This window comes from Salmo salar, chromosome 13 (genome assembly GCF_965601325.2).
Source record: "Salmo salar chromosome 13, fSalSal1, whole genome shotgun sequence".
NCBI classification, from domain to species: domain Eukaryota; kingdom Metazoa; phylum Chordata; class Actinopteri; order Salmoniformes; family Salmonidae; genus Salmo; species Salmo salar.
The window spans coordinates 75,453,205-75,469,054 of NC_138303.1; the positions used below are offsets into that span (position 1 = coordinate 75,453,205).

Genomic DNA, 15,850 nt, shown 5'->3' on the forward strand with positions numbered 1-15,850 from the left:
GCCAGATAAAAAACGTACCCGATTTAATCTGGTTATTACTACTGCCCAGAAACTAGAATATGCATATAATTATTGGCTTTGGATAGAAAACACCCTAAAGTTTCTAAAACAGTTTGAATGGTGTCTATGAGTATAACAGAACTCATATGGCAGGCAAAAACCTGAGAAGATTCTGTACAGGAAGTACCCTCTCTGACCATTCCTTTGGCTTCTTGGCTCTGTTTATTGAAAATGTAGGATCTTTGCTGTAACGTGACACTTCCTACGGCTCCCATAGGCTCTCAGAACCCGGGAAAAAGCTGAATGATGTAATTCCAGCCCCAGGCTGAAACACATTAGCGCCTTTGGTAAGTGCTCTATCAGAGGACCATCAGACTGAGGCTCGTGCACAAGGGGATCCCATGTTTTTATTTTCTCTCTCTTTGAACGTAAACACCCTTTCCCGGTCGGAATATTATCGCTTTTTTACGAGAAAACTGGCATAAAAATTGATTTTAAACAGCGGTTGACATGCTTCGAAGTACGGTAATGGAATATTTAGAATTTTTTTGTCACGAAATGCGTGACTTTACACTTCGGATAGTGTCTTGAACGCACGAACAAAACAGAGAATATTTGAACATAACTATGGATTATTTTGAACCAAACCAACATTTGTTATTGAAGTAGAAGTCCTGGGAGTGCATTCTGACGAAGAACAGCAAAGGTAATAACATTTTTCTTATAGTAAATCTGACTTTGGTGAGGGCTAAACTTGGTGGGTGTCTAAATAGCTAGCCCTGTGATGCCAGGCTATCTACTTAGAATATTGCAAAATGTGCTTTCACCGAAGAGCTATTTTAAAATCGGACATAGCGAGTGCATAGAGGAGTTCTGTATCTATAATTCTTAAAATAATTGTATGTTTTTTGTGAATGTTTATCGTGAGTAATTTAGTAAATTCACCGGAAGTTTGCGGGGGGTATGCTAGTTCTGAACGTCACATGCTAATGTAAAAAGCTGGTTTTTGATATAAATATGAACTTGATTGAACAAAACATGCATGTATTGTATAACATAATGTCCTAGGTGTGTCATCTGATGAAGATCATCAAAGGTTAGTGCTGCATTTAGCTGTGGTTTGGGTTTATGTGACATTATATGCTAGCTTGAAAAATGGGTGTCTGATTATTTCTGGCTGGGTACTCTGCTGACATAATGTAATGTTTTGCTTTCGTTGTAAAGCCTTTTTGAAATCGGACAGTGTGGTTAGATTAACGAGAGTCTTGTCTTTAAAATGGTGTAAAATAGTCATATGTTTGAGAAATTGAAGTAATAGCATTTCTAAGGTATTTGAATAACGCGCCACAGGATTCCACTGGCTGTTACGTAGGTGGGACGATTTCGTCCCACTGGCCCTAGAGAAGTTAAATCCCCATGGATTGATGAGGAATTGAAAAATTGTATGGTTGAGAGGGATGAGGCAAAATGAACGGCAAATAAGTCTGGCTGCACAACCAATTGGCAAACATACTGCTTTGCGTTCTTAGGAAACTATGCAGTATTTCGTTTTTTCAATGTATTATTTCTTAGTGTTACCCCAGGAAATCTTAAGTCTTATTACATACAGCCGGGAAAAAACTATTGGATATAAGAGCAACGTCAACTTAACGACTCATGGTGTAATCATAACAACATACAGGAACTCAAGTCCTTCTGCTCACCCGACCTAGAATTCCTTACAATCAAATGCCGGCCATTTTACCTACCAAGATAATTTTGGTCAGTTATAGTCACAGCTGTGTACATTCCCCCTCAAGCGAACACCAAGACGGCCCTCAAGGAACTTCACTGGACTCTATGTAAACTGGAATCCATATATCCGGAGGCTGCAGTTATTGTAGCTGGAGATTTTAACAAAGCAAATTTGAGAACAAGGCTAACTAAATTGTATCAGCATATTTATTGCACGACTTGCATGGCTAGTGCTCTCGATCACTGCTACTCTAACTTTCGCGATGCATACAAAGCCCTCCCCCGCCCTCCCTTTGGCAAATCTGACCACGACTCCATCTTGCTCGTTCCGTTTTATAAGCAGAAACCATTCAACCCTTGTCTGACCAATCGGATGCCATGCTTCAAGACAGTTTTGATCACGCGGACTGGAATATAGCCTCAGAGAACAACATTGACCTATACACTGACTCGGTGAGTGCATTTATTAACCTGTTAGGGCTAGGGGGCAGTATTTGCACGGCTGGATAAAAAAAATGTACCCGATTTAATCTAAAACTGTTTGAATGGTGTCTGTGAGTATAACAGAACTCATTTGGCAGGCAAAACCCTGAGACATTTTCTGACAGGAAGTGGATACCTGATGTGTTGTATTACCTTTAAACCTATCCCATTGAAAAACACAGGGGCTGAGGAATATTTTGGCACTTCCTATTGCTTCCACTAGATGTCACCAGCCTTTACAAAGTGTTTTGAGTCTTCTGGAGGGAGATCTGACCGAACAAGAGCCATGGAACGATGATGGCCCATTAGACACCTGGCGCGCGAGTTCATGTTGGGTACCCTCGTTCCAATACGTTATAAAAGAGTATGCATTCGTCCACCAGATGGGGAAGGTAGTAAACAACATCTACACCGGGACCCCACAAGGGTGTATGCTCAGCCCCCTCCTGTACTTCCTTTTCAACCATGACTACATAGCCATGCACGCCTCCAACTCAATCATCACGTTTGCAGACGACACTACATTAGTGGGCCTGATCACCAACAAATACAAGACAGCCTACTGGGAGGAGGTGAGGGCACTCAGAGTGTGGTGTCAGTAAAACAACCTCTCACTCGTCAACAAAACAAAGGAGATGATCGTGGACTTCAAGAAAGAGCAGAGGGAGCACCCCCCTATCCACATCGACGGGACAGTAGTGGAGAAGGTGGAAAGTTTTAAGTCCCTTGGCGTACAGATCACATACAAACTGAAATGGTCCATCCACACAGACAGTGTGGGGAAGAAGGCGCAACATCAACTCCATTCCTGGAGGCTGAAGAAATTTGGCTTGTCACCCACAACCCTGACAAACCTTTACAGAGGCGCAATCGAGAGCATCCTGTCGAACTGTATCACAGCCTTGTATGGCAACTGCACCGCCCTCAACCACAAGGCTCTACAGAGGGTGGTGGGGTCTGCACAATGCATCACCGGGGGCAAACTATCTGCCCTCCATGACAGCTACAGCACCCGATGTCACAGGAAGGCCAAAAAGATCATCAAGGACAATAACCACCCGAGCCACTGCCTGTTCACACCGTTATCATCCAGAAGCGAGGTCAGTACAGGTGCATCAAAGCTGGGACTGAGAGATTGAAAAACAGCTTCTATCTCAAGGCCATCAGACTGCTAAACAGCAATCACTTACTCAGAGAGGCTGCTGCCTACATTGAGACCCAGTCACTGGACACTTTAATAAATGGATCACTTGTCACTTTAAACAATGCAACTTTAAATAATGCCACTTTAATAATGTTTACATATCTTACATTACTCATATCACATGTATATACTGTATTTTATACCATCTACTGCACCTTCCTATGCCGTTCGGCCATCGCACATCCATATATTTATATGTACGTATTCTCATTCACCCGTTTAGATTTGTGTGTATTAGATAGTTGTTGGGGAATTGTTAGATTACTTGTTAAATATTACTGCACTGTCGGAACTAGAAGCACAAGCATTTCGCTACACTCGCATTAACATCTGCTACTCATGTGTATGTGACCAATAAAATTTGATTTGAGATAAATTACATAAAGAATGAGTGTAAAAAGCTTTGGAGCACCTTAAATGAAACTCAGCTCCATCATTCATTGAATCAGATGGCTCATTCATCACAAAACCCACTGATATGGCCAACTACTTTAATTACTTTTTCATTGGGAAGATTAGCATACTTAGGTATGACATGCTAGCACCAAGCGCTGACACTACACATCCAAGTATATATGACCAAATTATGAAAGACGTGCGTTGTAATTTTGAAGTGAGTGTGGAATAGGTGAAAAACGTATTGTTGTCTATCAACAATGACAAGCCACCCGGGTCTGACAACTTGGATGGAAAATTACTGAGAATAATAGTGGGCGACTTTTCCACTTCTATTTGCCATATCTTCAATTTAAGCCTACTATAAAGTGTGTTCCCTCAGGCCTGGAAGGAAGCAAAAGTAATTCCGCTACCTAAGAATAGTGGTGCCTCCTTTACTGGCTCAAATAACTGACCAATCAGCCTGTTACCAACCCTTAGTAAACCTTTGGAAAAAATTTTTTTACCAGAGACAATTGGTATTTTACAGTAAACAACAGACTTTCAGCACGTTTATAGGGAAGGACATTCAATAAGCATAGCACTTACACAAATTGACTGATGACAGAGAGAAATTCATAATAAAAATATTGTGGTGGCTGTTTTGTTAGACTTCAGTGCGTCTTTTGACATTATCAATCATAGTCTGCTGCTGTCACGTCCTGACCCTTGTAAGAGGTCATTTTCTATAGTAGATGGGTCAGGGTGTGACAGGGGGTGTTTGGTTGGTTTTCTGGTTTTCTATTTCTATGTTTTGTGTTCTAGGTTTTCTATTTCTATGTTGTTGTTTTTTGGGTTGATCTCCAATTGGAGGCAGCTGGTCCTCGTTGCCTCTGATTGGAGATCAACCTAGAAGCACGGGGTTGTTCCTTTTGGGTTTGTGGGTTGTTAATTTTGAGTAGTGTGTTTTCCTCTCTGCGTCACGGTTTGTTGTTTTTTGTATTTCTAGAATTTGGTGTATTGCAACGTTTCACTATAAATAAAAAGATGTGGAACTACAACCATGCTGCACGTTGGTCTGATCATTCTGACAGTTGTGACAGCTGCTGGAAAAACCTCTGTGTTATGGCTTTACACCCCCTGCTATATTGTGGATAAAGAGTTACCTGTCTAACAGAACACAGAGGGTGTTCTTTAAGGAAGTCTCTCCAACATAATCCATGTAGAAACGGGAATTCCCCAGGGCAACTGTCTAGGGCACTTACTTTTTTCAATATTTTCTAACGACATGCCACTGGCTCAACACTAAACACGTCAGCTACTACAGCGACTGAAATGACTGCAACACTTAACAAAGAGCTGCAGTTAGTTTCAGAATGGGTGACAAGGAATAAGTTAATCCTAAATATTTTTAAAACTAAAAGCATTGTATTTAGGACAAATCATTCACTAAACCTCAAACCTCAACTAAATCTTGTAATGTACAATGTGGAAATTGAGTAACCTTGGAGTGTAAATTGTCATGGTCAAAACATATTGATACATTAGTAGCTAAGATGGGGAGAAATCTATCCATAATAAAACGCAGCTCTGCCTTCTTTACAGCACTATCAACAAGGCAGGTCCTACAGACTGTAGTTTTGTTGACTGTTCAGTCGTGTGGTCAGGTGCCACAAAGAGAGATTTTGCAATTGGCTCAGAACAGGGTAGCACGAAAGGCCCTTGGATGTACTTGACATACACAGAGAGCTAACATTAATAATATGCATGTCAATCTCTCCTGGCTCAATGTGGAGGAGAGAATGCCTTCATCACTACTTGTATTTGTGAGAGGTATTGACATGTTGAATGCACCGAGCTGTCTGTTTGAACTACTGGCACACAGCTCGGACACCCATGCATACCCCACAAGACATGTCACCAGAGGTCTCTTCACAGAGCCCAAGTCCAGAACAGACTATGGGAGGCACACCGTACTACAAAGAGCCATGACTACATGGAACTCTATTCCACATCAAGTAACTCATGCAAGCAGTAAAATTAGATTTCAAAAACAGATACAAAAATTTAACTTATGGAACAGCGGGGACAGTGAAGCAACACAAACATTGGCACAGACACATGCATACACACACGATAACATATGCACTACACACACGTACACATGGATTTTGTGTTGTAGATACATGGTAGGGGCCTGAGGGCACACACTTAATGTGTTGTGAAATCTGTTATGAATGTATTTTAATTATATTAAAATCGTATAACTGCCTTAATTTTGCTGGACCGCAGGAAGAGTAGCTGCTGCCTTGGCATAATACATTTATTTATCCATAATAAATACAAATTGTTGAAAACACGGGAAACTGTTGAGCGTGAAAAACCCAGCAGCGTTGCAGTTCTTAAAACAAACCGATGTGCCTAGCACCTTCTATCATACTCCATTTAAAGGCACTTGAATATTTTGTCTTGCCCATTCACCCTCCCAATGGCACACATACACAATCCATGTCTTAATTGTCTCAAGGCTTAAAAATCCTTCTTTAACCTGTCTCTTCATCTTCATTTACATTGATTGAAGTATATTTAACAAGTGACATCAATAAGGTATCATAGCTTTCAGCTCGATTCACCTGGTCAGCCCATGTCATGGAAAGAGCAGAACACTCAGTGTATATTGTTAGCACCAGCCCTCAGCTCAGTTAATGAATAACCCAGGGAGCTATTATCTGCACATCTTGTAATGTAATCCAAGGTCACAGCGCAATAGTTACACAGAGGATTGCATTAAATCTGGAGAGAGACTTCTTGTGTTTACCACTTATACAGATTCCTTATTGGCTAGATATGGGTCATGGGTCCCCACTTTCCAGTTCCCTACATACAGTACATGCACTTTGAAAAACAATTGCTGTATTTTCGATGTGGTGATTTTACATACGGTGTGATTTGTGATTTGACTTGCCATTTTATTAATGGCAATACATGTCATTATATTGAACCCAACTTTTCAATTTGTCTTTAGCTTTCAACTGCATCATATCTTCCCTTTAATACAATACCATAGTCAAATAATATAGGCTGAGATCAGGGTCATTTCATTTTCTGTTCTGGTCAAGGATTTTGATTATCTGTCAGTACATTATTACGTCTTGGAGATAGTACATCAGGGTGTGTGTATAAAGAAGCAACAATCATGCATGGAACTACAAAACAAACCATGAGTTCAGATAATTTAAAAAAAGTGTGAAAAGGAGCACTTGTTGCATACCTGCCCCTGGTAGGGTGGGGTAGATAGGTGGAGTTTGTCCCACACTTGAAATAAAAGCTTACCTACAGGTAGCCAAGAACTCATTGAATAAGCTTTTTTCATTCTCTCTCCTTTTTGTTCTCACAAAATGTCCTAAATATCATTGTGCCAAAGAGGACAAAGAGGAGAGGACATTGTGGAACTCTCAAGAAGGGCTTTTACAGCAGGTTCACATTGCAGATTATAACTACTGAGAGCAAATGAAGCCACACCTGAGAAGGCATCAACACTAAACGTGAGTATTATACAACTTCCTTGCATTTTAAAAGTAATTTAGAGAAGTTAAGTCAGAACTTTGTAAGACGTTCTACAGAAAGTGTTACTGCATGCTACTGAGTTAATTTACGACTTTCCATAATTTCTTATTAACCATGGAAATAATAATCCTGAGCTTTCTGTCATGAGGAGCTCTATTTTTCTAGTTGCCGTGTCAACTGGCAAAATGAAGAATCTAGATTTACAAAAATGTCATGGTTTTGCATATATTCTAAAAGAAACCCTGTTTAAATGTAAAAATGGTGTGTTTCAGTGGGGAATACATATAACATAATATTTAGACATTATTTAGAGGAAATGTTTTTTGGTCAGTGATATACTGTACCTATGTGAACATCAGAGGGAGGACATACAGTATCTAACAGGTTAAATATCTGTCACGTCATGAGCAGTAAAGGGGTTATTTGTTATTGTAGTTTGGTTAGGACGTGGCAGGGGGTGTTTGTTTTTATGTGGTTCGGGGTTTGTTGGGATATGTATTTATGTAAGAGGGGTGTTTGTTTTATGTGTTCCGGGGTTTTTGAGTATTGTTCTATGTTTTGTATTTCGATGGGTTTTCTATGTTGTGTATTTCTTTGTTGGCCTGGTATGGCTCTCAATCAGGAACAGCTGTACATCATTGTTGCTGATTGGGAGTCATACTTAGGTAGCCCTTTTTCCACCTGTCTTTTGTGGGAAGTTGTTTTTGCACTGCTAGGGTTAGCCTGCAAAACTGTTTAGCTGTCGTTCGTTTTCTTGTTTTTTTTTAAGTGTTCAAGTTTATTAAAATAAAAGTTAAAATGAGCACTCAACCCGCTGCGCCTTGGTCTACTCCATACGACGACCGTTACAATATCTGTGTTGTGAAATTAGGCGTGTGGAAATATCTTATCAATTGCCTAATTTCTGGATGAAACCAACCAGCTACAGTAGCTCCAGTGAGAATGTTTTTGTAACTGACATTTGTCCAAAGGGCTCATTTAATGCTTGAACTGTGTTACCTACTGTGTCCTAGTTTGTTGACATTGACTAACATTGCTTCTTCTTTTTCAGTCCCACTGCTTGCAATGCAAATAGGGTGACAAAAAAGTGGCAACTACAGAGAACACATTTAAGACCAAGATGACCACCAAGAAGGCAGATGTCCAACGGAGGATCGTCTCCAAGAATGGACACAACCAAGTGCGCATTGACAACGTGGAGGGCATGGTGAAGATCTACCTCCACGACATCTGGACCACGGTGGTGGACATGAAGTGGCGCTATAAGCTCACCCTCTTCTTCTCCACTTTCATAATGACCTGGTTCCTCTTTGGCGTCATCTTCTACTTTATCGGCATGGGCAACGGTGACTTCGAGGGTGAGCTGCTGTCCAACCACACGCCCTGTGTCATGAACGTCGAGACCCTAACCGGTGCCTTCCTCTTTTCCCTGGAGTCGCAGACCACCATTGGCTATGGCTTCCGCTATATCACCGACGAGTGTCCGCTGGCCATCTTCGTCCTGCTGGTCCAGCTGGTCACCACGGGCCTGGCTGAGATCTTTGTAACCGGGGCCTTTCTGGCCAAGCTGGCGCGACCCAAAAAGCGGGCCGAGACCATCAAGTTCAGCCAGTTGGCAGTGATCTGCCGCCGCGATGGTAAACTATGTCTGATGGTGCGTGTGGCAAACTTGAGGAAGAGCCTGCTGATTCAGTGCCAGCTGATGGGCAAGCTGCTCTCACCCAATGTGACTGAGGAGGGTGAGAAGACTCTGATCCGCCAGACGGCTGTGGACTTCTACATAGACTCGTGCGGGGAGTGCCCCTTCCTAATCCTGCCCCTCACATTCTACCACGTGCTGGATGAGAGTAGCCCGCTGGCGGGGCTGACCGCCGAGAGGTTGCAGACTCGTGACTTTGAGCTGCTGGTCACCCTTAATGCCACCATGGAGTCCACGGCAGCCACTTGTCAGAGCCGCACCTCTTACGTTCCCCAGGAGATCCTGTGGGACTACAAGTTCAAGCCTGTGCTCTTCAGAACCCCTGGTGGCCAGTATGGGGCCGACTTTAACTTCTTTGACAAGGTGCAGGTGAGCAGCGACCCTATACTCCCCAGTAACAACAAAGATAAGCTGAAACTGGAGGAGTACAAGAAGGAATAAGAGGTCGCTCAAACATGTTGGACACTGGTAATTAACATGACCCACAGTTACTGTCTGGAAACAATTTGTAAACACGCATTACAGAAATATATCTGTTTTTATTTCATATAACTGCTAAACCTAATACACATGAGTGAATGATGACACTTTTAGGCAAATAAACTAATGTTCATCATGATCAGTATGTATCTGGTCATAGTAAATTCAGGTGCAGTGTATAACTAGCACATCGTTTGGATCCACAAGCCATAAAATAGGAGAATAAGGACATACAGGCAAAACAAGGACTGGGTCTCAGGTGCCAGTGTTTGAGTGGAACTGTGGCAGCAACTATTGCTGTACTGGAAATATTTAACCTGTACATAGGATTCCAGGAAAGCAGATTCAAGATGTTGTTTTTTGTATCACTCAAGTTGGATATTTTAATATATTATACATTTCACATTAAGGGCAGATGGGGATAGAACAAAACGTATTTAGTGTGTAGTGCTTAAGAGCTGTGTTTTTTCTGTGTCTATGAATAAACCATTGACTTTGAAGAAGAGATGTTTCATATGCCATTATGACATTGAAGGGATGTTTTTATTCCCTTTCCCATTACCCCCATCCCACACTGCTCTTCTCCTCATCTCTTAGGTTTGACCTAATTAAGGGCTCTACTCAATCCGTATCGCAAAAGTTCGAAGTTACAGCGTGATTGAAATTTAAAGGTAATGGAGACTGCATTCATGGCAAACGCTGCATTTGTCGGCTCAATCGGAAATTACCTTTACATTTCTATTGTGCAATCTGCAACGCTTCAGCGATACACAGATTGAATCGAACCCGAGGTCTGTCGTTTGGTTGTTGGCACACACTGAATGTTTTGGGTCAAAACAATGGGAGCAACTTCTCTTTACTGTATGCAGACAGAGCACAATAACATACAATCTTTGACCTTCCAAGACAAGAGAGGACTGCACTTTGGTTGAAAATACTTTATTAGAAATTACACTGTAGAAAATCTATCAAAGTATATGATTTTTATCATCCCTTTAGTCAACAATCTCAGTATCTCAGTCCTGTTTCTCAGTTTACAAGGCTGCCAGCTTATAGGTGTTCTACCCAAGCCTGAAACCCATAAAATAATACTGAACAGGTCTGAAATGCCTTGCCTGGCCAACACAATCCGTTTTAGATTAGTATATATAGTTTGTTGTAAACTGTTTACAGAGATTGAAGTTCAAAGGCGACATTTTTATAAATGTTTTTGTTTACTGCCCGCTTTGGTCCATTTCAATTACTTTTTTGTCACTATATCTATTATAAAAACGTTGTCTGTGTCTTTGGCTGGCTGAGATCAACTCGTAGTGTATAAATGCATAAGTTATATATTTATCATATAAAAAGAAATATAACATTGACTTGTATACTTCAATCTAACAAACGCACAGCGTTCGTGACTCAGAAAAACAATAATACAAAATTGGCACTTCGTAAAATCTCTTCAGCTGAACTGGGAGTTTCTGTGGTAAGGCACTGGTCAAGAAAACCACTCCTTCCTTCTAAAAAGATTTGAAATCACACATAACATTTTACGAATCTTATTTCCAGTTTTTCTCAATTTCCAAAACACTGATGAATTGTTTTCAAGAATAACAATCAAGTAAAAAAAAAAGTTCCTTTACGTTCAATAATGCCATATGCACTACCATATAGTATAATAATACTGATAAGACATAAGGCTGTTAATATCCAAAGGAATAATACTTCATTTTTCACATATTTCATTGTCTTTTGATGATCCGCCATCCTCTCTGATGTTTCCCCACCCTTGGTCACAAACAGTCTGTGAGTCCATCCATGGTCATATGACATGACCATCTAGCACAAGTCTACCCAAGGTGTTTCCTGCTGGTGCTCATTTCACAGTTTACTACAGCCAAGTTTAGTACTCCTCCCTACTTCCTCTGTGTACTCTAAAGTACACACTCATTTGCAACACCACACCCCTCACCTCCCTTACATCTCACTTACCTTGCCTAATCTGTACGGTCTTTGATATGTTTACTTCTTTAAATAAAGTAGTTTAATAGTTTAAAAAAATAATATATAATAAGCAACTGTTCATGCAGATATGGTATTTTTGGGGTATATTTATCGCCCTTCATAAAAAGGACATGATCATGTTAAATAGTCCACTGATAACTCCCTTTTATGTCTACTCAAAGACTTGTCTTTCACTGTTCTCAGAAACTACACGTCGCACAATGCCCTTGGTCATAGCAACATCCTCTATTGCCCTTTTTACAGTGTGCCCTCCTATATCGTCTTATAGCGACATGTCTGTAGCCCTCCTCTCAAACCTTTAAAAAACCTTGAGTTCCTTCACCTGCTCATGCCCTAGAATTACACCAGTAATTCTAGGGCATGAAACCCTACCTCTACCTCATACACCCTACCTCTACATTATTCCTTTATTATTGATCCTGCCCGTTTTCATTTGATTCCTAAACTGCCCTTTGTGTTTGCCGGTTTATTCCCGTTTCCTCCCCCAGTTTTAGAGTTGTGAGACGACCTCCCCCTGGCAGGTCTAATAGTAAGTCCCCAGGTGGGAGGGCATGTGAGTGGCTGGGTGCCGGGTGTTGGGGTAGATACCGCCGGTGGGGGAATTCCAGTAGGGGTTGGGGGCAGCAAAGAAGCTGGAGGAGGTGACAGGTAGCGCTTGGGGGTGAGGCGTGACAAAGTTGACCTTCTGCTGGTGTGTATGATAGGTGCTCATGTAGGATAAGTCGGAGGGGTATTTGTACATGGAGGACTCTGGAGGGTGGGGCTGCAGGGCCTGGGCGATGCCGTGGAAGTCAAACTTGTAGGCGTAGCGCTTGCCGTGCACCTTGGTCATGATGTTCTTGTCGTAGTAGTAGCGCAGGGCGCGGCTCAGCTTGTCGTAGTTCATGTTGGGCTTGCTCTTCCTCTCACCCCAGCGCCTCGCCACCTCATCAGGGTCGGTCATCTTGAACTCACCATTAGTGCCCTCCCAAGTGATGCAGCCAGAGTTGGCGCTGTCTGACAGGAGCTCCAGCAGGAACTGCCACAGCTGGATCTGTCCCGAGCCTGCAGGCAGAAAGGGTGTCAGCACAGTCACAATTACTAATACTGGCTGGGATTCAAACCGCACTGTGCCGACATCACACTGCACTTCACTTTCAAAGGCAATTTCCTTGAAGTTCACGATCGCATTCAGGGTAAATGCTACGGATGTCAGCTCAAACGTAAATTACCTTTAAAGCTCAAGAGTAGTGCGATGTCAGCAGATTGTGGTTTGTTTGAGTCCCGGCCACAGTCTGGACAGAGACATGGAATCAATATCGTAACAATTATAATACAGTCTGGACAGAGACATGGAATCAACACATAAAAAATGTATAATACAGTCTGGAGATAGACAGGTGGTCATCACCATAACAACTACAAAAAGATGTGTTACAGTCAACACCAGAATAACTACTCATAGCAAGAGTCACTAACAAACAACTATTTATATAAATGGTGCCTTTGTTGTAATATGAATATCTAAAATCCTTAATCTTGTCTAATGAAGTGATAATCACTTCCACCCACCCTAAAACTCACCGGGGTTTGCCAGCCTGCTGCTTGTGGGCCCCAGGATCTGGTAAGGATCTAAGAAGTGAAAAACATTCACATTAGTAGGATAAATATATTTTTTCAGCTCAGTCAACATCTATTTCAGAGTACTGTTCAAGCTTATATTTTACCTAGCTGAGGCCTCTGCTCCTCTGTTTTGGTGACAATGGTTGGGGAGGGCTGGGAACCTTGAGGGATAAAGTTCCCAAAATATTAACAGGGGGTTTCCCTGAGTGCAAAGGTCCAAGTGTATACAGTGGAGAAATAGCTTCTTATCTTGAGGTATCCAAATTCCTGTTTTCTGATTGTGCCTGACCTGTTTTGTTTATGTTTAGTCTACAGGCTTGTAAAGGTGTAGGCCTAATCTTTTAAATTCATTGTAATATACTTTTACACAATTCCCAATAGATGAAAAGCAAAGGGAGTGCCATGTTTTGACAAAGGACCGATGTGCAGTACATTGTGACTCCTTACCTTTGGTGGAAGACACAGCTTGAGGAGCCCAGCCAGATCTTCTGGCTGCTTCATAAGCCAGGTCTGTAAAATATCATAAATGACAAATGAACCTGCTGCCTGCAGCTATGAACCTTAACCCCAGAGGGCGCTATGATAAAAACAAAAACATGCTGATAGGTGAGTGCATTTCTGTGGTTCACCTCATCAGTCTGAGGCAAGAGTTGTGGATTGCCAGAAACTTCCCATAATACAAGCGGCCCAAACACAGAGACACAACTACTGCAGTCTGGAGTATTATTTTAAGGGCAAGGGATGCTTGAGTTGAAATAAATAAATTAAACCTCTAAAACATTTTTTCCACAAACTTCTAAATACATCTTTGTTTTGTGTATTTGTACATGGGCATTGGGCAATTTGGAAAATGTAGTACTTTGTCTCCAAGGTATGTGGTTCCTTGTTTCTCCTTTACCCCTGTACCTTGCTCCTCTACAAGTGTAATTGGATGTGCTTACAGTATGCTCTTATGCCTCATCTACATAAACTTATAGGAGTGATGAATCACCCACCTGGCCTACTGGAGAATCTGGGGGAGTTGTCAGTGGGATAAACAGGAGTGTTGGGGAAAATAAAACTCGCACCTCCTGCAGAGAGTGAAAGAGATGATCATTAATAAATTATGTAAATGATTACATACCCGTAATGACAACTTCTCATGACACAAATGTTCCAATTTAATTGCTTTGACGAATATCCATGTGGGGAGGGATTTCGTGCAGCACAGGGACAATTACAGCAGTATGCATCAACATTAGACTTTAGCACATGCTTTCCTCTGCGCTCTACAGCCACAATGCATAACTGCAGCAGCATACAATAACTTCTGCACCACATAACAAAAACACAAAGACAAATAATAACAACAAAAGATACAATTTGATAACTTGATGCATAATCTGATAATCATATGAATACAAAAAAGCAGTGTGAATGTATATAAAGAGTACACTGTATATACATAGGTGGGCACTGTGTGAGTGTGAGGATACTGTGGTGGCGGGAGCAAAGCCAGAGGTAGAGAAGGGGGGCAGGGGACTCCTTACCTGAGTTGCGAGCATGCATTAACCGCGGGGAGTTTTGTAAGGCTTTGTCAACATCATCGGAAGTCAAGTGAGGAAGTGGAGCTGAGAAATAAAACATTCTTTTGAAAAAGAGATGAACCAAAAAAATAGAACAGCTCAAAACAACCTATGATGTGCAAGGAGTGATGCGTTGGGGGGGAGGGGGGAGGGGGCAGCCATAACACAAACCATTAGCGATGCACTAAGGTAGGGGCTGCTCTCTGAACTGCCATAGAGGCAACATTCAACAGGCAAGGAGCGATACAGGGAGATAGATTGGTGAGGAAATGGGGGGAGAGAGAGAGAGAGAGAGAGAGAGAGAGAGAGAGAGAGAGAGAGAGAGAGCTTGTAAGACAATGGTAGGGAGGGCCAATCCAAATAAACAGTTAATCACTCGTGCCCACATTCGTCCGTGAGAATCCATCGGTTTTCCCTCCTCCAGAGTAAATTCGGCGAGCGTGTGTACACATGAGGGGGAAAGAGAAGCAGCAGCCATTGCCAAAAACAAAAGGAGGAGAGGGGGATGAAAGGAAAGCTTATGAGGGCCTTCTTCTCCCCCCCCACTAGTGTATTTTCCAGTCAAGCAGACCTCAAAGCTAAATCCAGCAACTATTTTTAATATAGGGCCAGCAAAAAAAGTCTTTGGAGTGACGCTAAGTATGCCTATTGGCAATTCTCTCTTATCTTATCAATTTCAAACTGCCCACAGTATTTCAATGAGGGTGTGGGAACTGGTGATTACACTAAAAGTAATGTATAAGAAAAGGCCTTTCAAAAGATTTTCCTGAGACTCATGCATATCAAGAGCGCTTCAAGCACAGGATTGTGGAATAATGCAATGTGGGCGATATTTTGTGTATTTCATATGGTTCTGGAAATTTCTACATAGAAACACCATCAGGAGGAAGGATGAAAGTGGCCTGTTTAGGCCCTTGCCTCCTGTAAGACCCTATGATCTGTGAACAGTACATGATACAGACAACATCTTGGTGTCATTATACTCCTTATAGCATGCTCTAACATATGGAGTATTTCAAGATACTAAAAGAAAAATGTTAACATTAATTTATTCAACATTCAACATATTAATAAAAGTGCCCTTTCTGATTTTGTTCATTTTAAAACAATGTTTGCAACAATATACTCTAA

General features: G+C 41.6%; 2 protein-coding genes across 7 annotated transcripts in view; one reads left to right on the plus strand and one right to left on the minus strand.

The window, feature by feature from the left end:
- Positions 1-7,089: 7,089 nt before the first annotated feature.
- Positions 7,090-10,045, plus strand: LOC106567683 (ATP-sensitive inward rectifier potassium channel 15). 2 transcript variants are annotated; one of them, XM_014137258.3, is made up of 2 exons: positions 7,090-7,341; positions 8,415-10,045. In XM_014137258.3, the coding sequence occupies exon 2, from the start codon at positions 8,484-8,486 to the stop codon at positions 9,501-9,503; it is 1,020 nt and encodes a 339-aa protein (XP_013992733.3). In that variant the 5' UTR covers positions 7,090-7,341; positions 8,415-8,483; the 3' UTR covers positions 9,504-10,045. The 2 variants fall into 2 exon arrangements, with proteins under 2 accessions (XP_013992733.3, XP_013992732.3); XM_014137257.3 differs by lacking the exon at positions 7,090-7,341 and adding an exon at positions 8,038-8,299.
- Positions 10,046-10,465: 420 nt separating this feature from the next.
- The window catches only part of LOC106567682 (transcriptional regulator Erg-like), a 104,913-nt gene continuing 99,528 nt past the window's right edge, over positions 10,466-15,850 (minus strand). For 2 of the 5 annotated variants that reach the window (XM_014137249.3, XM_014137251.3), the window contains 7 exons: positions 14,684-14,764; positions 14,150-14,224; positions 13,602-13,664; positions 13,259-13,315; positions 13,116-13,163; positions 12,764-12,826; positions 10,466-12,596 (listed from right to left, as the gene is read on the minus strand). In XM_014137249.3, the coding sequence (XP_013992724.1) occupies positions 12,076-12,596; positions 12,764-12,826; positions 13,116-13,163; positions 13,259-13,315; positions 13,602-13,664; positions 14,150-14,224; positions 14,684-14,764 (908 nt within the window). In that variant the 3' untranslated portion in view covers positions 10,466-12,075. The remainder of the gene's footprint in view (positions 12,597-12,763; positions 12,827-13,115; positions 13,164-13,258; positions 13,316-13,601; positions 13,665-14,149; positions 14,225-14,683; positions 14,765-15,850) is intronic. The other 3 variants (XM_014137253.3, XM_014137252.3, XM_014137254.3) reach the window with 3 other exon arrangements.